Source organism: Lissotriton vulgaris, chromosome 7, assembly GCF_964263255.1.
Source record: "Lissotriton vulgaris chromosome 7, aLisVul1.2, whole genome shotgun sequence".
In the NCBI taxonomy this organism is placed as follows: domain Eukaryota; kingdom Metazoa; phylum Chordata; class Amphibia; order Caudata; family Salamandridae; genus Lissotriton; species Lissotriton vulgaris.
In genome coordinates this window covers 624,266,490-624,284,210 of record NC_141695.1, presented here as the reverse complement: position 1 = coordinate 624,284,210, position 17,721 = coordinate 624,266,490, and the positions used below count along the sequence as shown (strand labels likewise).

The following is a 17,721-nucleotide window of genomic DNA, read 5'->3' as shown; positions in this document are numbered from 1 at the left end:
AGACAAACTTGTCATGAGTGTAAATATGCTACCTGACAACCACAATGACTACGGGTCATCAAGCGCTCAGGAATTAAGGCACTGCTCAGTATATCGACCAATGAACAAAGTTAGAGGCACAAGGTAGTAAGCCAAGTGGTCTGTATGTCAGCATGTTGGTTTTGTAGGTGGTCATAAGGTGGAATGAGCAGCATGTTTGCCTACTTATGCTCCGCCTCCTCTTTGATGCTAAGGATGACCCTTTCTAGGCAGGACCTTCTACAGGGGGGCAACGTAAGGATCTTTTAAGATAATAATCCACGTTTGTAATCCACATTTGTAAACCGCGAACAATCACCCGTAAGGGTCTCTAGGCGCTGGGGGCCGTCGAGAAGATTAAGCAAGCTATTGCCCAGAGTCACATGGTGTTGGGCTAATCTGCCGCCGGAGCCGGGGATCGAACCGTGAGCCCCCAGGTTCTGGAGTCAGTCACCCTGGCCGCTGCGCCACACCTCTTCCCTTCACCCCTCTTCTTTTTTCTTAACCACTGAATTCAAACTTCCAGAACACCCTGATCTAGACAGACTTCAGGCAAATTTACCCAGCCACCGGGTTATTCACACACCTTTTCAGCTAGATCCTGTTCATGAAGTAGATGAACCTGCCCTTCCATTGCTGGGGGAAACATGCATGAGCCTAGCAGGTTAAGTTTACTATCTTAGACAACCAACAGAAGCTGGCATACAGAGTGACAATTACTCATGTGGCTGAATCAACTCCCCCTTGACTCTGTAGAAATGGACCAGCACTGGTGGGGTAAAGACTATCTAGACACTACGGCCCACCCAGCAGTGAGCTGGGGCTTGAGGGGGTGCCGACCCCAGCAGCCTTATCGGACTCACACAAACATTGCACCTGGCCCCTTGGGTCATGGTTAATGTGATTTCCACTGCCCCTGGGGAGAACGATTCAGCCAGTGGGAGACCTCCAATGGCCACTCACAGAGGTGCGTCAATCTCAGCACCAGTGGCCCGAGGCCTTGCGGCCTATTTGTAATCATACTGAGTTACTGGCACCCCAGAGGAGTTGCACAAATCAACAGGGGGAAGCCACGAAGCTAGGGTCGTTCAAGTGGTCTTCTGTGGCCCACAGACAGTGGGCTGGCCCGCCTCGGGATCACCAGTGCCTCCCTCCTCCCCCCTGCTATCCCTGCCATTTCATGTGCAGCCCGCAGGCCCCTCTTTTGAACCTGTTGCTACCCTGAGCGTGGGGTCAGAGTGGGGCTACTGACACACTTAAAACAGCCAGAGCTGGAACACTGAGTGGTGTCCCCCGGTGGCCAGCATGACGGGGGCCCCCTTGTGCTTTTCTCTGAACTTGAGATCGCTGCCCATCAGCACCGGTGGGTCAGTCTGGACCACAACGGGGTGCGATCGTCACATCTACCCACCCGGAGTTGAGGGACCCCGCCGCTATTACTCACTGGGATAGGCAATGGCCCACTCTGGGGGTGTGAATAGCAGAGTTTGTCGTAGCCTTATTCTCACACTAAATTATGTTTTGTCTGCAATCGGGGGGAAAGAGCTCTCATTGAAGGACATCCTTGCCAAATATACCTCCAAGAAGGGTGAGGGTGCGGTGGGTTCTGTGGCCCTGAAACCACAGGCAGCCGACACTGGAATCGGGAACATGGACGCGGATGACTCCCACATCAATAAGGCATTCCTGGAGCATCTATTTGGGACATTGTGAGAGGACTTCACCAGCCTCAAAAGGGATATCACCACTGATCTTAAAGATCTTCCACATGACGTGAAAGTGGTGGGCATGAGAGGGGCTATGCTGGAGGAGGGTCGAGATGCGCATAAAGAGGAGCTTGAGGGTCATCGTCAGGAATTGTTAACTTTACATGATCAAAACCTAGACCTTTGCTATTGTCTTGAAGATCTGGAGAATAGATCCCGCCACTCCAACATATGGATTAGAGGTGTTCCGTTACAGGTAATCTCAGGTGCTCTTGGAGAGTTAGTTAACCGCCTTTTCAAACATATCGCTCCTTCCCTGCAGGATCAGGAGATTGTCTTGGATCGAATGCACTGTGCTGTTCGTTCGACCAGACACTGCGACAGTCCAACCTTAGGACATACTTACCTGTCTTCACTCAGACCATCAGGAGGAAATGATCATGTCAGCTGCACCGTACCAATCCTCTATCAATTTCAAAGGCCACCGCCTGTAGCTGTATCAGGATCTTTCACCGATGACACTACAGCGCAGGAGAGTTCTCAAACCCCTCACGGATCTCCTACGGGACTGGAACATTAAATATAAATGGGGCGACCCTTCCGTCTCCGGTTTGTGTGGCAAGAAGAGGTATGTTCCCTGGAGGACGCACAAGCACTCCCTGGAATGCCGGTTCTGCAATCTCCCTCGCAGGTGTCATCTATGCTCCGAGACCCCGCAACAGCAGCTTTCACTTCACGACGTTTGAGGTGATGAAGGGTGAAGGTCTTGAGCAAGCCATCCGAAGCCGACAGCCGGGAAGCTCACCATAAACTACTCCAGCAGCTCACCGCGGGCACGAGGTATTGGATGGAGGAGGTGGGTTTAGCCGATGTTTTGCCACATATACATCCTACATCTCTAGAATACACCTTTTTCTCAGCCACACACCAAACATATGCCCACAGCGATTACTCTCTTACCACACCTGGACTTATTCATGACACTGTCTCAGTGGACATCGGGGTGGCAGCCCTGTCTGACCACTCACCCAACAGGTTGCATCTTGAATTACAGGGGAAGGCACGGGTTACACCAACCTGGCGCCTCACCACGAAAGTTCTCACATATGACCAAATAAGATAGACACCCTGGCAGCTTTAACTACTTTCCTGGACATTAACGACACACCTGCGATCACTCCAGCCATACTACAAGAGACACTTAAGGTTGTGATTAGGGGCCACTTCATCACAATATCCACAGTCAATAACAGGGATGGTTGGACTAAACGTCCCCAATTAGAAATGCAGGTTAAGGAACTTGAGCCCAAACACGTGTGTTTGGGCTCTGCTGCAGCTCGCCGCCAGCTAACAACCGCCCAGAGACAACTCCAGGAGATTGACATGGGTAAAGAAGACTATGCACTAGTTCGCATCCGTCAAAAATACTATGTTGGTGGCAACATGGCAGGGTGGATGATTGCGCACCACCTCCAAGCTCAGGACATCGAGCGGAGAGTCCCTGAAATACGGCTAGCAGATGGTGTCCCCCTTCAACAAGATGCGGATATAGCAGATGCTTTTTGAGCATTCTATGAATCTCTCTACACAGCAGAGCCCCTACTGGACTCGGATGCGCAAGAATACCTGTCTCATGCTAAAGCCGGTGTGACCACGTTTTCTGCCTTGGATGAGGATATCACCACGCAAGCCTTCTTAATGGCCATCCAGAAGCTGTAGTCTAACAAGACACCAGGCCCAGATGGCTATAGTGCCGACTTCTATATGGCTCTCCCCCCCCCCCGACTCGCCCCCGTTTGGCCTGCTTGTTCAACACTTTCAGCGACATAGGCACGTTACCTGACTCCATGTGTTGCACAATCACGGTGATCCCAAAAACTGGTAAAGAGCCTAAATGCTGTGCTACCTACTGCCCAATCTCGCTCCTGAACATTGATGCAAAAATCTTTACCAGTGTACTCGCCCACAGACTAGCCCCCTATGTAAAAGGCCTTTTAGACATCCATCAGGCTGGATTTGTTCTGGAGCGAGGGTGGAGTGATAACACAAAGCTGTTGTGCCATCTCTTGGAAAAGTTGCGGCGTACTCAGACACCAGCCATTCTGCTTTCCGTTGATGCCGGAAAGGCCTCTGATCGAGTGTAGCGGCCCTTTCTGCACAGTGTCCTGCAGAGAGTAGACATTGGTGCTCATTTTGTAAATGGGTCTGGTCGGGCTACCACGCTCCTCGAGCTTGTATGCAGGTAAATTGAGTGAAATCCACCCCGTTCCCCATTATGCACGGATCCCAACAGAGTTGCCCCCATCTCTCTTGCCTTTTGCACTCTATATATAGCCTCTATCGGAGCGTACACTCCAATACTGCAGGCATATAGATAGCCAGGTGAGAGCACAAGCTCATGCTCTATGCAGACGATTTCCTTATGACCCTTACGGATCCCGAACACTCCTTAACAGCCGTAGTGACTGAGCTAACTGCATTCAGTTACCCCTCCGGATTTAAGGCCAACCTGCAAAAGTCATATAATCATCCCAGTGCTGGAGAAGGCTGAATTGGCACCCTCATGCCCTTTCAGTGGGCAGAGAATAGGATCCCATAGCTGGGGCTTCAGATCCACTCCACACTCCTGGCTACAGTGGCCCAGAACTATGACCTTCTCCTGCCCATCACATGTACAACTCTCGTCACTTGGAGAACCCATAACCTATCTTGGCTCGGGCGCATAGCAGCCATTAAAATGATACTATTACCTAAGCTCCTCTATGTGATGCCCACTCTCCCGCTCCAACCCCCCGACACTCTTGGATAAACTGCAAACCCTTATCTGGGATTTTATCTGGGCAGGCAAACGCACTAGGATGCTAAGACCAGTGCCTACTTGCCATTACAAATGGGTGAATTGGGGATCCTGAACCCTTGCTGCTACTATCTATCAGTGCAATTGCGCTACATGGTGGAGTGGCCTCGAACGGAGAAGCATTGGTGTTTTGTGGACCAGGCGATTGCGGGCATGCACATTTGGAAAGTACCTTGGCTCCAAAAACTCACAGGCTGCCAGTGTCTACGTTTCACCAGTAATCCAAGACACTATTGGGGTCTGGGACCACGTTCAGCTGTGACATGGGCTCTTGCCACTATCCCCTCAGACTCTCCTGCTAGGCAATCCAGATTTCCCCCCCAACGGCCACTGGTGTGGCATATATGGCCTGGCAGGAAGCCAATGCAAACGTATTGGGGATTTAATTAATTCAGATGGACTTGCCCACGCTCCAAGCCTCTTATGTCCTCACAGAGGCTTCACTCTGGCAGTACTTGGCAGTAGCTCACTGGGTGGTACAACCCTGAATCTGGCATCATGCCAGTAGGGTGTTTGTACCATTAGAAAATTGGCTGCTCACTAGACACACAGATAAGAAAATACTCTCTGACCTCTACATCTTTTTAAATGCAACACAGTTCCCGCTAAAATCACTAGGGCGCGCCAGATAGGAAAAGGAATGTGAGAGATCCTTCACTGACAAGGAGTGGGATGACATTCTGCTCCGCGCACAGGCATCTGCTTTAAACACCCCCAGTAAATAAATGCTCCTGAAAATAGCACACTACTAGTACCTTACCACGGCTAAAATGGCCCCATTTACTTTGGCTGGGGATGACCGCTGCTGGCGACACTGTGGCCAACAGGGCACACTCACTCACCTTTAATGGCAATGCCCCAAGTTGCAAAACTTCAGGGAAGGGGTCCTAGATGCAATAAATACCATATATACAACAGATATTTCAAGATTCTCAAGCTATGTATCATTGGGCAACCCAAACCCCCTCACCTACCCTTTATGGTCTCCTCGGGCTAATGCCATCACTCTCGCACTGGGGGCAGCCAAACACCTCCTCCTTAGCAAATGGGGCACAGAAGCTATTCTGACACATCTAAATTGGCTACACAAATTGTGGGACACAAAAGGAATGGAGAAGCTAACGACATTGGTAATTCTGCGTCTTCCCCTTTTTGACAAGATGTGGCAACCCTGCTTTACATACCGGTCTACCGAGTTTCAGGAACTTTCAAACCCCCCTACCTATGAGTTCTGATTTTAATACCAACAGTTGCACACAACGAACACCAAATTACCTGACTGCACCCCCTAGACTTTGCTGCCTATGAGTAACAGTCCCCATCTCTCCCCCTCTGTTTCTGTCCCTCCTGGATCTTTCTCTCTTGTTAACATTCTTTATTTGATTTTAGAATGTCTACACCTACAATCTTCCTATAGCTTAATACTTACGCCACCACCGGCCAGTGGATGTTGGTGGGCAGTATTGTACTGAGTCTAATTTGAAATAATAAAAACAGATCTAAATCCTAAAAAACACACTTACCCTTTCCACCAGCCACATCCCTCCACCTCTATTGGTTTGAGCGCTATGGATCGGCGCTCAGGTTGGGACAGGGTGCATATTCCCTACCAGGCTGTCCATTGCAGCCTGGTGGGGATATGCAAAGTGAGCATGCAACTTTGGCAGGCCAAAACGGCCATCCATGCAGTCATGCGCACTTACAGCCTGATTCATCAAAGACCCGTTTTGCGAGTCTTTAATAGCGATTCATAAGGAATCGCTATTACAGACTCGCAAAACGGGATTCATGTAGGAATCGCAAAATAAAATGCGATTCCTACAAATTCCTTGTTTGCGATTAGCAAATTGCTAATCGCAAATAAGGAATAACTCCCCATTCATTCCTATCGGCCACAGGCCCATAGGAATGAATGGGGAGTATTCCTTATTTGCGATTAGCAATTAGCTAATCGCAAATAAGATAGCGATTTAAAGGGTGCCAGGGGTGTCCAAAGGACACCCTGTAGCACCCATTAAATGCAAATTTAAACAGGTGTTGCGCACACACATGTCCAAAGGACATGTGTGTGTGCAACATGCAACTTAGAAAAATGCTTTTAAAAGCATTTTTCTAAGTTTTCGCTATTTACCACGAGGTTTGACCTCGCGGTAAATAGCGGGCCGAAATTGCGAATTCGCAATTGTAAAATGGATGATGAATTGCATTTAAGGAATCTCAAATAGAGATTCCTTAAATGTAATTACTCGCAAAATAGCGAAATCGCTATTACCGATTTTTGCATTTGGGATGATGAATCCCAAATGCAAAAATTGCGCTCGCAAAGGGCCAGATTCTGAGAATCTGGCCCTTTGCGAGCGCATAAAAGCTTGATGAATCAGGCTGCAAATGCCGGTTTTGCATTTTGAATAATTAGGTGTAATTTTGCATCACTTTTCCGAAATTTTGATTTTTTACGTACAAGCGAATTACACACATTTTGCTCGTAGTTTAATTCTGCCCCAGAAACCTCATGTTTTTGGCCCTAGAACGTCCTGAAATGTGACCCTATATTTTCAGAGAAGTGTATATGGCAAGGGTGCTATGCCCATTTGCAAAATAGTATATTACTGTGGAATGATGTACAGCTTGATGAGCGGTTTAACATGTGGTGCAATAATTGTCACATTTCAGCCGAACCCCTGATTCCAGCGAGACTTTTAGGACATCTTTAAGTGTTCTTATGGTCTGTCACTGTTGTTCTGAAATACTATTCTAGATCTTTCTAGCCTTTTGAATTGTTACTGTCTCTTTCAAAGTCTTCATTCTAAATCTATCCAGCAGTTACACCGAAACTGTCCTCTGAAACTCTTTGTTCTTGAATGTTCAAGCCTTTGATCACATGACCTTCCCTCTGTATATCTTTTAGATCTCTGCATCCTTAGAGTGTGTGATGTGCTCTCTAAACTTCTTTGTTCTTGAACATCTTGATTTTTTTTTTTCTATGCCTGTTCCTGTAAATGCCTTCATCCCAGATCTTTTCAGAACTCCATTCTGTTATTTCCACTCTGTAATTTGATGTTGCTTTGCTTCTTTCATTTGGAACTGGGGTGCCCTTGATGACGGCATGTGTTCCTGTGGAGAGTCGCAGCCTTTCTGCGTGTATCACAATCTCTCTGGAAGTGACTGCCCTGCTGGATCTTATCCCATGTTCCACGACTGCCCATCTCAGAGCCTTTTATTTCTAGATTGTTCCTTTTGTATTGCTAGGCTATATATGAATGTTTTTATTCTAGATTCCTCCAGCCTTGGATGTGCCTTGGTTCATCTGAAAACCACTGGACTAGTTATTTCCTTTGGTCTATGTCACTACCTCTAAACGTCATTATTCTTCTCTTCCTTAGCTCTGGATCCTTCCAGCGTTTGGGGCCCGGCTGCGGTTTGACAACCATCTGGAGTTGAAGTTCTATGGACTGCCCACGTGGGTCCTCATCACCAACATCTGCCTGCCATTTGGGATATTCTATCGGATGCACGCAGCCGCCTGCCTGGTGGAGCTCCTTCTTCTACCCTGAGAGTGATCTGCCCCTATCCTGGAAGCTCTGACTCCTACCCTGAGAGTGTTGCCTTTTCTAAGTGAGCTCCGTCTCCTACTCGGAAACCTCTCTATTATTCAGAAAGTGCTACACCCTCCTGAGAACGCTGTCGGCTATTCCAAGAGAGCTCTGCCTCGCACTTTGAGAGGACTTTATCTTCTTAAGCTAATGAGCTCTTCCCTATCCTCTAAGTACTTCCTTACACACCCAGGGAAAGCACGGAATCCTAATCTGTGAGCTCCCTTATTATCTGGGGAGTGCTGGAAACCGGATAGCATTGCCTTTAATCATGTGAGAACTTGGTGTCTCAACCACGAAAACACTCGTCCTCCTACCCTGCAGAAGCACGTCTGTATGCTCCATGGGGCTTTTCTAGGTGCTACTACCCTAATGTAGGGGAGCACGTGAGGTGTTGTTAAGGCTGGTACCCAGAGGGGTGTTTCATATTAAGGTTTGAACGACCTATTGGTGGATAGAGCAAATGTTATTAGGTACCCAATGGTAGAAATAAAAGGGAGTGTGCATTAATGTAACCTTAATCATTTTACTTATACTTTTCTCCACTGCAACTAGGCCCTACACCTTAAAACCCACAGGTGCTCATCAGGAAGGACCCATTCAGGTACCATCCTGATCCTTAAAAAAACACCCCACAAGATCCCCCAGACATGAGTAGTAGCTTTCATCTGGATCATCTTTGACTGGTTCAAGGACGGGTCCAATCATGAAACATGCCACATATTAGGCGGATGAGGGCTTTGAGTCCTGAAAATGACTATACTTTTGTGATACTTTTGACAATTTATTAGATTTGTTACACCCTACCAAGAAGTACTTGCAGTGTGATACATGAATGGGAGGACGTTCGTCCATGCCACTTGTTTCCTCCTCCTACGTCCTTTGTTATATAATTATTAAGAAACTTGGTTCAGACTTAGTCTTTGGATCATAATGGAACACCTTTGCCTTTGAGGCTATTTTAGGAAGCATTTTGACTATAATGATGGAGGATGGGGGTCAACATGATAAAAAAACACAAACAAGTGTAAAATCCCTGCACAGATACAATACAGCTTCAAATGCCATTTGGATCGCCTGTGTATTGTACAAGCCAATATGATCTATCTCCCCCAAAGTAAGGCAAAAGTGATGTTAAGGAATGTAGCAGTCACAACATTGGAGTACTCTTGGACCCCACTGATCACATTTGTTTTGTCACTTCAGCCTTTGCTGCGGTAAAGCCACACCTTTGACAGTGTTTACCTTGAATGAATGTTAAAAAGACAACAAATGTGCTCAACATTGCTCCGATCCATTAACAACCCGAAAACTCCCAATATCAAGACTCAACACCTAACTGATTACATGACTTATTTTGCCATTAGTACCAGAACAGCCAGGACAGCTGAATAGTGTAAGGCAATAGGCGATGGATCAGAGAGGTTAAACACATAGATCTGTCACCCAGTTGCAGTCAGTTCACTGCCTGTTCATTTGAGGTTCTACCATTATAATAATTTATTTTATTTAGCGAAAACGTCCCTGTTTTGGGACAATCATTGATAGGCACAATCAGGTACATGCATCATTGGTGCAGTTTGCGATTCCTTATTTGCGAAAATTAAGGAATCGCAATCAAAGGAATCGCAAACGGCAATGCATCAAGAAATCGCAAAAGTTTTAGCGATTTCTTAATATTCCTTATTTGCGATTCCTTAATTGCGAATCACAAATAAGGAATAGCTTTACATTGTTTCCTATGAGCCTAGAATCAATGGGAAGGCATTTTCATTTTGCGAATTCGCAATTAAGGAATCGCAAAATGAGAATGCAATTTCAAGGGTGCAGAAGGGGTCCAAAGGACCCCCCCTGCACCCCTGGAATGTCACGTAAGTACATTTTCCTCACACACATGTCCCAAGGGCATGTGTGTGTGTAACATGTAAGTGTCAAATATGCATTTATTACACTTTTCGCAAAATTACCATGAAGGTGTACTTCATGGTAATTTTTCCCTACAAAATTGCAAATTCGCAAAATAAAATTAATCATGCATAGCATTTAAGAAATCGCAAATTTTGCGATTTCTTAAATGCTATCGCAATTTGAGAAATCGCAAAAAATTGCGAATTCTTAAATAGCGATACATGAAAAATAAATGATGCATCCCAATAAGTGATTTTGGAATCGCAAACGGACGATTTTTGCGATTCGCACCGTTTGCGATTCCAAAATCGCTTGATGCATGTGCCTGATAGACTTAAATTAGCTTGTTTTATTTGTGATACTAAGTTTTGCCTTAATTTCATGTTTTAATCAATGCTATCCCCTCCTTTCCTCATATTGCTTCTTGTGTGGTTCATTCTTTCTTTCAGAAAAGTGAATAATCATTTTGTCGATGTTTATATACAATTTTCGCTAAATATGTATGTAGTTCGGAAGAACAATACGTTTTGTATTTTTACCCCCGTTCTTGATTTCCTTATCTGAAACTCAAACACAAAAACACATTTACTGATAGAAAACATAGATTTTCTTTTTTGGCATAATTTTAGAGAATACAGACACAATGCAAAACAAAATAATTCCCCCGTAAACCATGCATGCGACATTGGCGATTTAACAGTAGACATACCTCTTTGATATGGAAGCTAAGTAACTTCTAAGGGGTTGAGTTATAAAATGCATACTCTGGGCATAAGAATTTTTGTGTGACAATTGTAGACACCTATTCTATTCTCTGCTATATTTGTGGTGGAAAGGGCGCATCGATCACTGGGACCACGCCCGCCTCCAGGAGCGGCTCCTCGGCTGATCATCACAAAATTGCTCAACTACCGAGACAGAGATGTAGCGCTGAAAGTGGCAAGAGTAAAACAACCTTTGCAATATGAAGGTTCCACGATCTCTCTGTTCCCAGACTTTACAATTCGGGTGAAGGAAGCGCGCCGTCAGTTTGCACCAATGAAAAAGCAGTTCCTTGACCTCAGCATGGACTACGCCATGTTGTACCCAGCGTGACTACCCATAAATAAACAAGGCCACTCTCACATTTTCACCGACCCAAAGGCCATGCAGAAGGTTCTGAAAGACTGGTTCACAGAAAAGCGTTGCAGCCCGGAGCGGCAACTGATGGATGAGGCGGCAGGTGGGCAACTGGACGAGCAGGACTAGCAGAACTAAATGCTGTGCTGCACCTACAGGCGATAAGTGCTGTCTGATCGCTGAGTTTTTGACACGGTTCTTAGCATGTAGGGTCCTGTGTGCTGGTCACCGGTAGCCTGCCTCAGTCATAAAAACGAACATTACACGACAAAACTAGAGTAGGCCACCAGAGGGTTGCCAGAGGGAGTGGGACTCAGGCACAGGGTCATGATCGCAGTTCAATTTGGGGAGAATGCTCCTGGACAATTGGGATTTGCTAGCTAGAGCATCTCAGTCTACTCCTACATGACAGGTAGCCAAAGTTGCAGAACTAAAGTCCCCTATTGCAGATGGGGTCTGAGATTTATAAATTTATGTAGTTGCACGTTAATGATTTGATGGTGCTCGGAGCATGGACATATCTAAGCCGGATGGTACTTCTTGCCAGGCGAGCATCATCCGCCCACGAGGGAATCACACTTGGGAGGGTATACTGGTTTTGTCTGGGATGAGGGGTTAGATTAGTAACCTATGGATGGGCTGCGGCCAAGTTGGGGATAGTCTGACGTGGGTGGGGGTTAGGTGGGTTATGAGAATTGCATTGTTGTTTATTACAGTTGTTTTTTACATGATTACACATGGTGAACAAGACAATTATTTGCTGCACAAGTCAGATTGTAGATTATGCTCCAACAACTACAATGGTGGTACCCAGCAACATTAGCAGAGACTTGACAGTGGACTTCCTTCGAGCGCTTACATGGAATGTTAGAGGACTTTATGATCACAGGATGATCCGTAAAGTACTGAATTACCTGAAGAGACTTGGCATAGACATAGCCCTATTACAGGAGACACACCTTCCACTTAATAGTCCTCTACTGCGCAGCAGAGGGTTTCAGGATAATGTACATGCTTCAGGTTTCACCACTCATGCACAAGGTGTATTGACCTGGGTTAACCCTAGGTCTCCCTACACTCTCGTCCCACTAGATACTGACAGAGAAGGTAGGTTTGGGATTACCAGATGTCAAGGGAAGGGCATGGGCCTAGTAATAGTTCATATTTATGGCCCAAATCATGATTGCAATGAATTTTATGATGCACTTGCGAACACAGCCAATAACTACAAAGAGGGACAACTCCTTTGAGGAGGAGATCTCCACCTAGTCAGAAACCGAAACATAGACCGATCGGGGGGGGGGACGGAGAGGCACACCTCTGCCGTTGCTAGGGTGCTAGAGTGTGCTATGATTAGAATGGACCTATGCGATGTCTGGAGCATGCGTCATCTGGGCAAAGGGGGTTTCACACACTACTCAGCTTATCATAATCTACATACCCGCATTGACTATTGGTTAGCTGCCTCTCTTCTAAATGAAAACGTTAGAGTGTGCAAGGTACTCCCTCGATCTCTATCAGATCATTCCCTCCTCCTGCTAGTACTTGACACTCCTAGAAAGGCTATCTCACCATTCACTTGGAGATTCCCCCCTTACTCCCTGCTGGACTCAGTCTTTAAAGAAGAACTGGAGGAATCTATAGAGATTCTTTACAACTAACATGGGGTCTGTTGATAGCTTCCAAGTAGTCTGGGAGGCCTTCAAGGTTAATATATTCGCGGTGTCACAATAGCTAAACACTCTGGGGCCCTCAGTTCAATTCGTCAACGACTGGCGGACTTAGAAATGAAACTCGGGGTCTTACAAAAATGTCAACGAGCAAGCTCAGATGAAGCGGTCTCGCTGGAGATTAAGGAATTATTGGGAGTATATCACGAAGCAGCTGACGCTGAAGTAAAACACCTAGGTAAATATACCACAGCGCGGGTATATGGGGAGAGCGCAAGGCCGGGTGCTGTTCTAGCACAACTACTTAAAAAAAGGTGCAGTAAAACACATGTCACTGAACTCAAATAAGCAGAAGGCGATATGCTGATTGAGGAGGCTGAAATTGCTGAAAGGTTTAAACAGTTTTACGCTGAGCTATATTCTACTCGATCTACCGGAACGGAGGATGAAATTTTAGACTATCTTGCTCATATTAAACTACCATTCCTCACTAATACACATCACGGTTCCTGATAAGGCCCAATGAAAAAAACAAAATTCTACTGGCCCTATCGAGTATGGAAGCCGGGAGTGCCCCCGGAGTGGACTGCCTCACCGTAGCCTTCTACAAGGCGTTCCCTGATATCTTAATCCCCCACTTGTCAGAGCTTTTCGAGGACATGCACGTATCAGGTACCACGTCATCTACGATGAGAGAGGCTATTATAATCACCATGCTCAAGCCGGGTAAGCGGGCGGAGGAGTGTGGATCTTACCACTCACTCTCCCTGCTTAACGTCGACATAAATATTTGCAAAAATCCTAGTTAAAAGATTAGTCCCCCTCGCTCGGATACTAGTGGCCCCTGAACAAGCTGGGTTTGTTCCGGACAGGAACCTCAGCTACAATCTTCGCACAGTGTTTGGTGCCTTACAACACACCCGGCAGGAGTCAAAGGCTGTGGCGGTCTTCCTCGACATGGAGAAGTCCTTTGACTCAGTTGAATGGCCCTTTATGCGACAAGTCTTAATCAGGATGGGACTGGGCCCAGTCTTCCTCTAACTGAGAGGTGTGCTATACAATTCCCCCTCTGCCAGAATCAAAATAGGAAACCTGGTGACAGATCACATCGCCATTACCAGAGGAACGAGACAGGGATGTTAGCTGTCTACCATTTTATAGGCATTAGTGGCCGAACCCCTTGCCTGCACACAGAGTATAACAGCCACAAGGCCATTAGATTACCGAAATACGAGCTTATAGTGTCCACCTACGCGGATGACACGTTGTTATATTTTCACAATCCGGAATGTAACCTCTCTTCTGTATTAAGGGAGGTGGTGCATTTTGGTGCTCTGTCAGGACTGCGGGTCAACTGGCCTAAGTCTATTGTTTTCCAAATTACTCCAGCTATGACACCCTTTGAACCAGACAACCCACTGCAGTGGTCCAAGGAGGCGATTAGATACCTGGGTATCTGGGTGCATTCTGATTCTGATTCTGAGATGGTGTTTAGGAAGAATTATAGTACTGCTGTCAGTAGATTTGAAGACGATGAAAACTGGATTAGGTTGCCCCTGTCCCTGCTAGGTAGAATTTCGATCATGAAAATGGTGGTGCTACTCCAGTTTCTGTTCCTCTTTACAAATATCCCCATGGTACTACCTAACTCCTTTTTCCACCGGGTCACTACATTGCTGATGAAAATTGCCTGGGCGGGCAAACAAGCAAGGGTCAAATGGCAGACATTCACCTTACCATACCATAGGGGGGGGCTGGGCATGCCAGATTTAAATTTATACTATAGATCAGTACAGAGTGCACAAGCTTACTATTGGTTTCATGGCCCACCAGACATCCCACATCTCTGTATAGAAACACTCATTGCCGACCCGCTGCCGCTGCCAGCCATGATATTTGAAGCCACAGATCGTAGAACAGGTATCCTTGATTCCATTAATGCGACATGTCATGCCTGGCATCGCTTACAACAAAAACAGGTAGGAGCTATTCTGTATTCACCAGCCATGCCAATAGAATGGTGCCGCTGATTGCCCCCATGCAGGGACAGAGGCGTCACGCGTGCGCTCAACTCACTGAAAATCCAGACCACAGGAGACCTATTCCACTACGATGTAGCAAAAAAGTAGGAAGACCTAGAGCATCAAGCTGCTGCTACTACTCTTCTTCCGCAATTCCAATTTCACAGAACTCGAAACGCACTACACAATATATTAGGGGAGGACCTTCAGGAACCCGCAGAACTAATGGAACTGACTTATACCATCAAGGCGAAGTCGCCCCGCAAGATTGTTTCTAACATTTATAAGTTGTCAATGTCCCACTGGGCAAACCATTACACCAAAGCCAGGCTAGACTGGCAGCGGGATTTACAGAACGATATAGATGATCCCAGGTGGCCTTATTGCTCTTCTAGTACACGGCGTGTCTCCTTAAACGGCAGACACAGGCTGATCCATTTTAAATACTTGAACAGAGTATACTATACGCCAGAGAGACTACATGGATACAGGTTGAGGGATAATCCAGCTTGTGAGAGATGCAACGAGCAGATCGCAGACTTCTTACATTTGGCCTGGTCCTGCCCGGGATATACACATTTTGGGAATCTGTTTTCAGTGAATTGGGGAAAATAACCAACTTGACACTAACCCCACACCCCGCATTAGCCCTACTGGGATAGTCTAAGCAGATGCCCAGGGGAGTGCGGAGGATGGTCGACTTGGGACTGTTACTGGCGAAGCGCAGAGTCGCGATTAGTTGGTCACGAGGCCCTTCACCCACCATGGCTCAGTAGTCGCATGACATGCTGTGCTGCAGTACACAAACTGAACATTTCAGTGATCTTCTCCTCACCCCCGGAGTCGGTCCAAAACTTATGTCCACTAGAGAGACTGACACGAATGAATCTGATAACACCACATGGGCAAGCAATGATCCTAATATTCCTATATAGTTTAACTTGGGTTAACCCTTTCCTGCCGCACAGTATGTGGTGCCAGGTGGTTCCTGAACCTACATTTCGATTGCATCGCTCCTGCGAAGATAGTGGGGACCGCGTAAAGAGAATTAGTGCTTTATATGGGTACTCAATCAATGTGATATACAAATTTGCAGCTGATCTGTATGTACTATGTTTTCTTTTAGCTAACTGATCACCATGTGCACAACTCGACTTTGTTATGATGTAACACTGTGTTACAAGATTGTTATGTATAAAAGCCTAATAAATAAATAAATAAATAACATTTAAAAAAAAGCAGAATAAGCAGTGTATTAGTAATTCACAACACTGGCCTGCCTTAACTTAGCAAACAAAGCTATTTCTGAAAGGGGCTTGTATCTCATTAGAGACAAAAAAATTGATTAACAAAATAATGAGACATGTTCTCACTTTCTCTTTATGCATTTATTTTAAGATGACATTTTAATGGGACAGGAAAAACAAATGCTTCAGATCAGGGCACAAGTCCTAAAAAAAGAAGTGGGGGACTCTCGGGGTTAGGTGGTATTACACAAAGTGACATCACGATGCGTGACATCATGGCGCACAACATCACATCACAGGAAGTGACATCACAGGCCTGCAGTCTCAGCAGAGGTGCTAATGATTGCAGGGGCAGAGCGTCTGCAAAACACCCTTCGAGTGACTTGGCTCCCCCACCAACTAAATCTCTTGCTTGGTCTAGCTCGGTGATGCCCTCTGTCAGACACACACTGGAACTCCATCACCTTTTGTTCAAATGGTTAATCAGTCGCCCCCCCTTACTCTCCAACTCACATAATAATTTCTGCTTAGAGTCACTCACCCCCTCTACTACTGCCACTCTCTCCTAGTCACTGTAGACATCCCCCCCACTTTCCCTCCATCCTCTTCACTTCACTCACCAAGAATCGGCTCAAAACATGTCCTGAGGCGCACTGGGAGAGCGGAAGTACAGTGGTGAGAGGGAGTTGAGGAGGGATTCGAGAGAGGCGAAGGTAAGGGAGGTGGGGCGGTTGATTAAAAAGCAGGGATATGAAGAGACATCGAGACAGGAGTAAAGATGGACGGTGACCGGCAGTCCAAGAAATTTCCAAATTCAGCTGGTATCACCTGGAAGTGTTTGGTTGGTGCGCTCTTATCAAGATTTTGGTGAGCAGGGTGGACGGCTTTTTAATTAGCAGGGTGGATGGCGTCCACCCTTTAAAATGGTGAGGGGACACCGTCCACCCGCGTGTACCCCCGACTTGTGCCCTGCTTCGGATCTGATATCTGCCAATACTGTCTGGCTTGCCTCACCCACAGAGTTTAGCATCACACGTCCTGGGCTTTCATTGTAATAAAATCATGAAGTTTCGGAATTGTAGTCCTTTGTTTCAATCAAACCAATTGCGTTCGACAACTGGGCTGAAATATGTTGTCCCTAATGGATTTCAAGTTATTGTATTCCCTTTCGTGTTTGTTTACTGTGTTTTGTATAGTGTGCTTGCGTGCCATCAGTCATGCCAGCCAATTTGAACGCTTCCAGGTGCTGGAAAAAGGTAGAAAAGGCGCGAGCCAATCAAAGTAAAGAGAGAAAACACTATTGGTTTGGTGTGGACGTTAAGTTCAGGGCAGTGTAGGAGACAAGGATAGGTTAAAGTTTCAAAATAGAGATGCGAAGAGGGAGAGAATGGGGTAGGTGAACATAGTAAAGATGGATAGACTGGGTTAATACTGGTGAAGGAGGAAGTACACCTTCAGTCACGTCAGTGTACTTAATGCACCTTTAACACCTTCCTAGGCCATTGTCAATATTATGTGATAACAGTAGAACTGTCCCCAATATATTGCATCCCATACATTGACGCTGGAACTGCACTCGGAA

General features: G+C 46.2%; 1 protein-coding gene across 2 annotated transcripts in view; it reads left to right on the top strand.

Annotated features, from left to right (window-relative positions):
- The window catches only part of LOC147702156 (proton channel OTOP2-like), a 502,417-nt gene extending 485,264 nt beyond the window's left edge, over positions 1-17,153 (top strand). For both annotated transcript variants that reach the window (XM_086930802.1, XM_086930801.1), the window contains exon 7: positions 7,965-17,153. In XM_086930802.1, the coding sequence (XP_086786928.1) occupies positions 7,965-8,135 (171 nt within the window). In that variant the 3' untranslated portion in view covers positions 8,136-17,153. The remainder of the gene's footprint in view (positions 1-7,964) is intronic.
- The last annotated feature ends 568 nt before the right edge of the window (positions 17,154-17,721 follow it).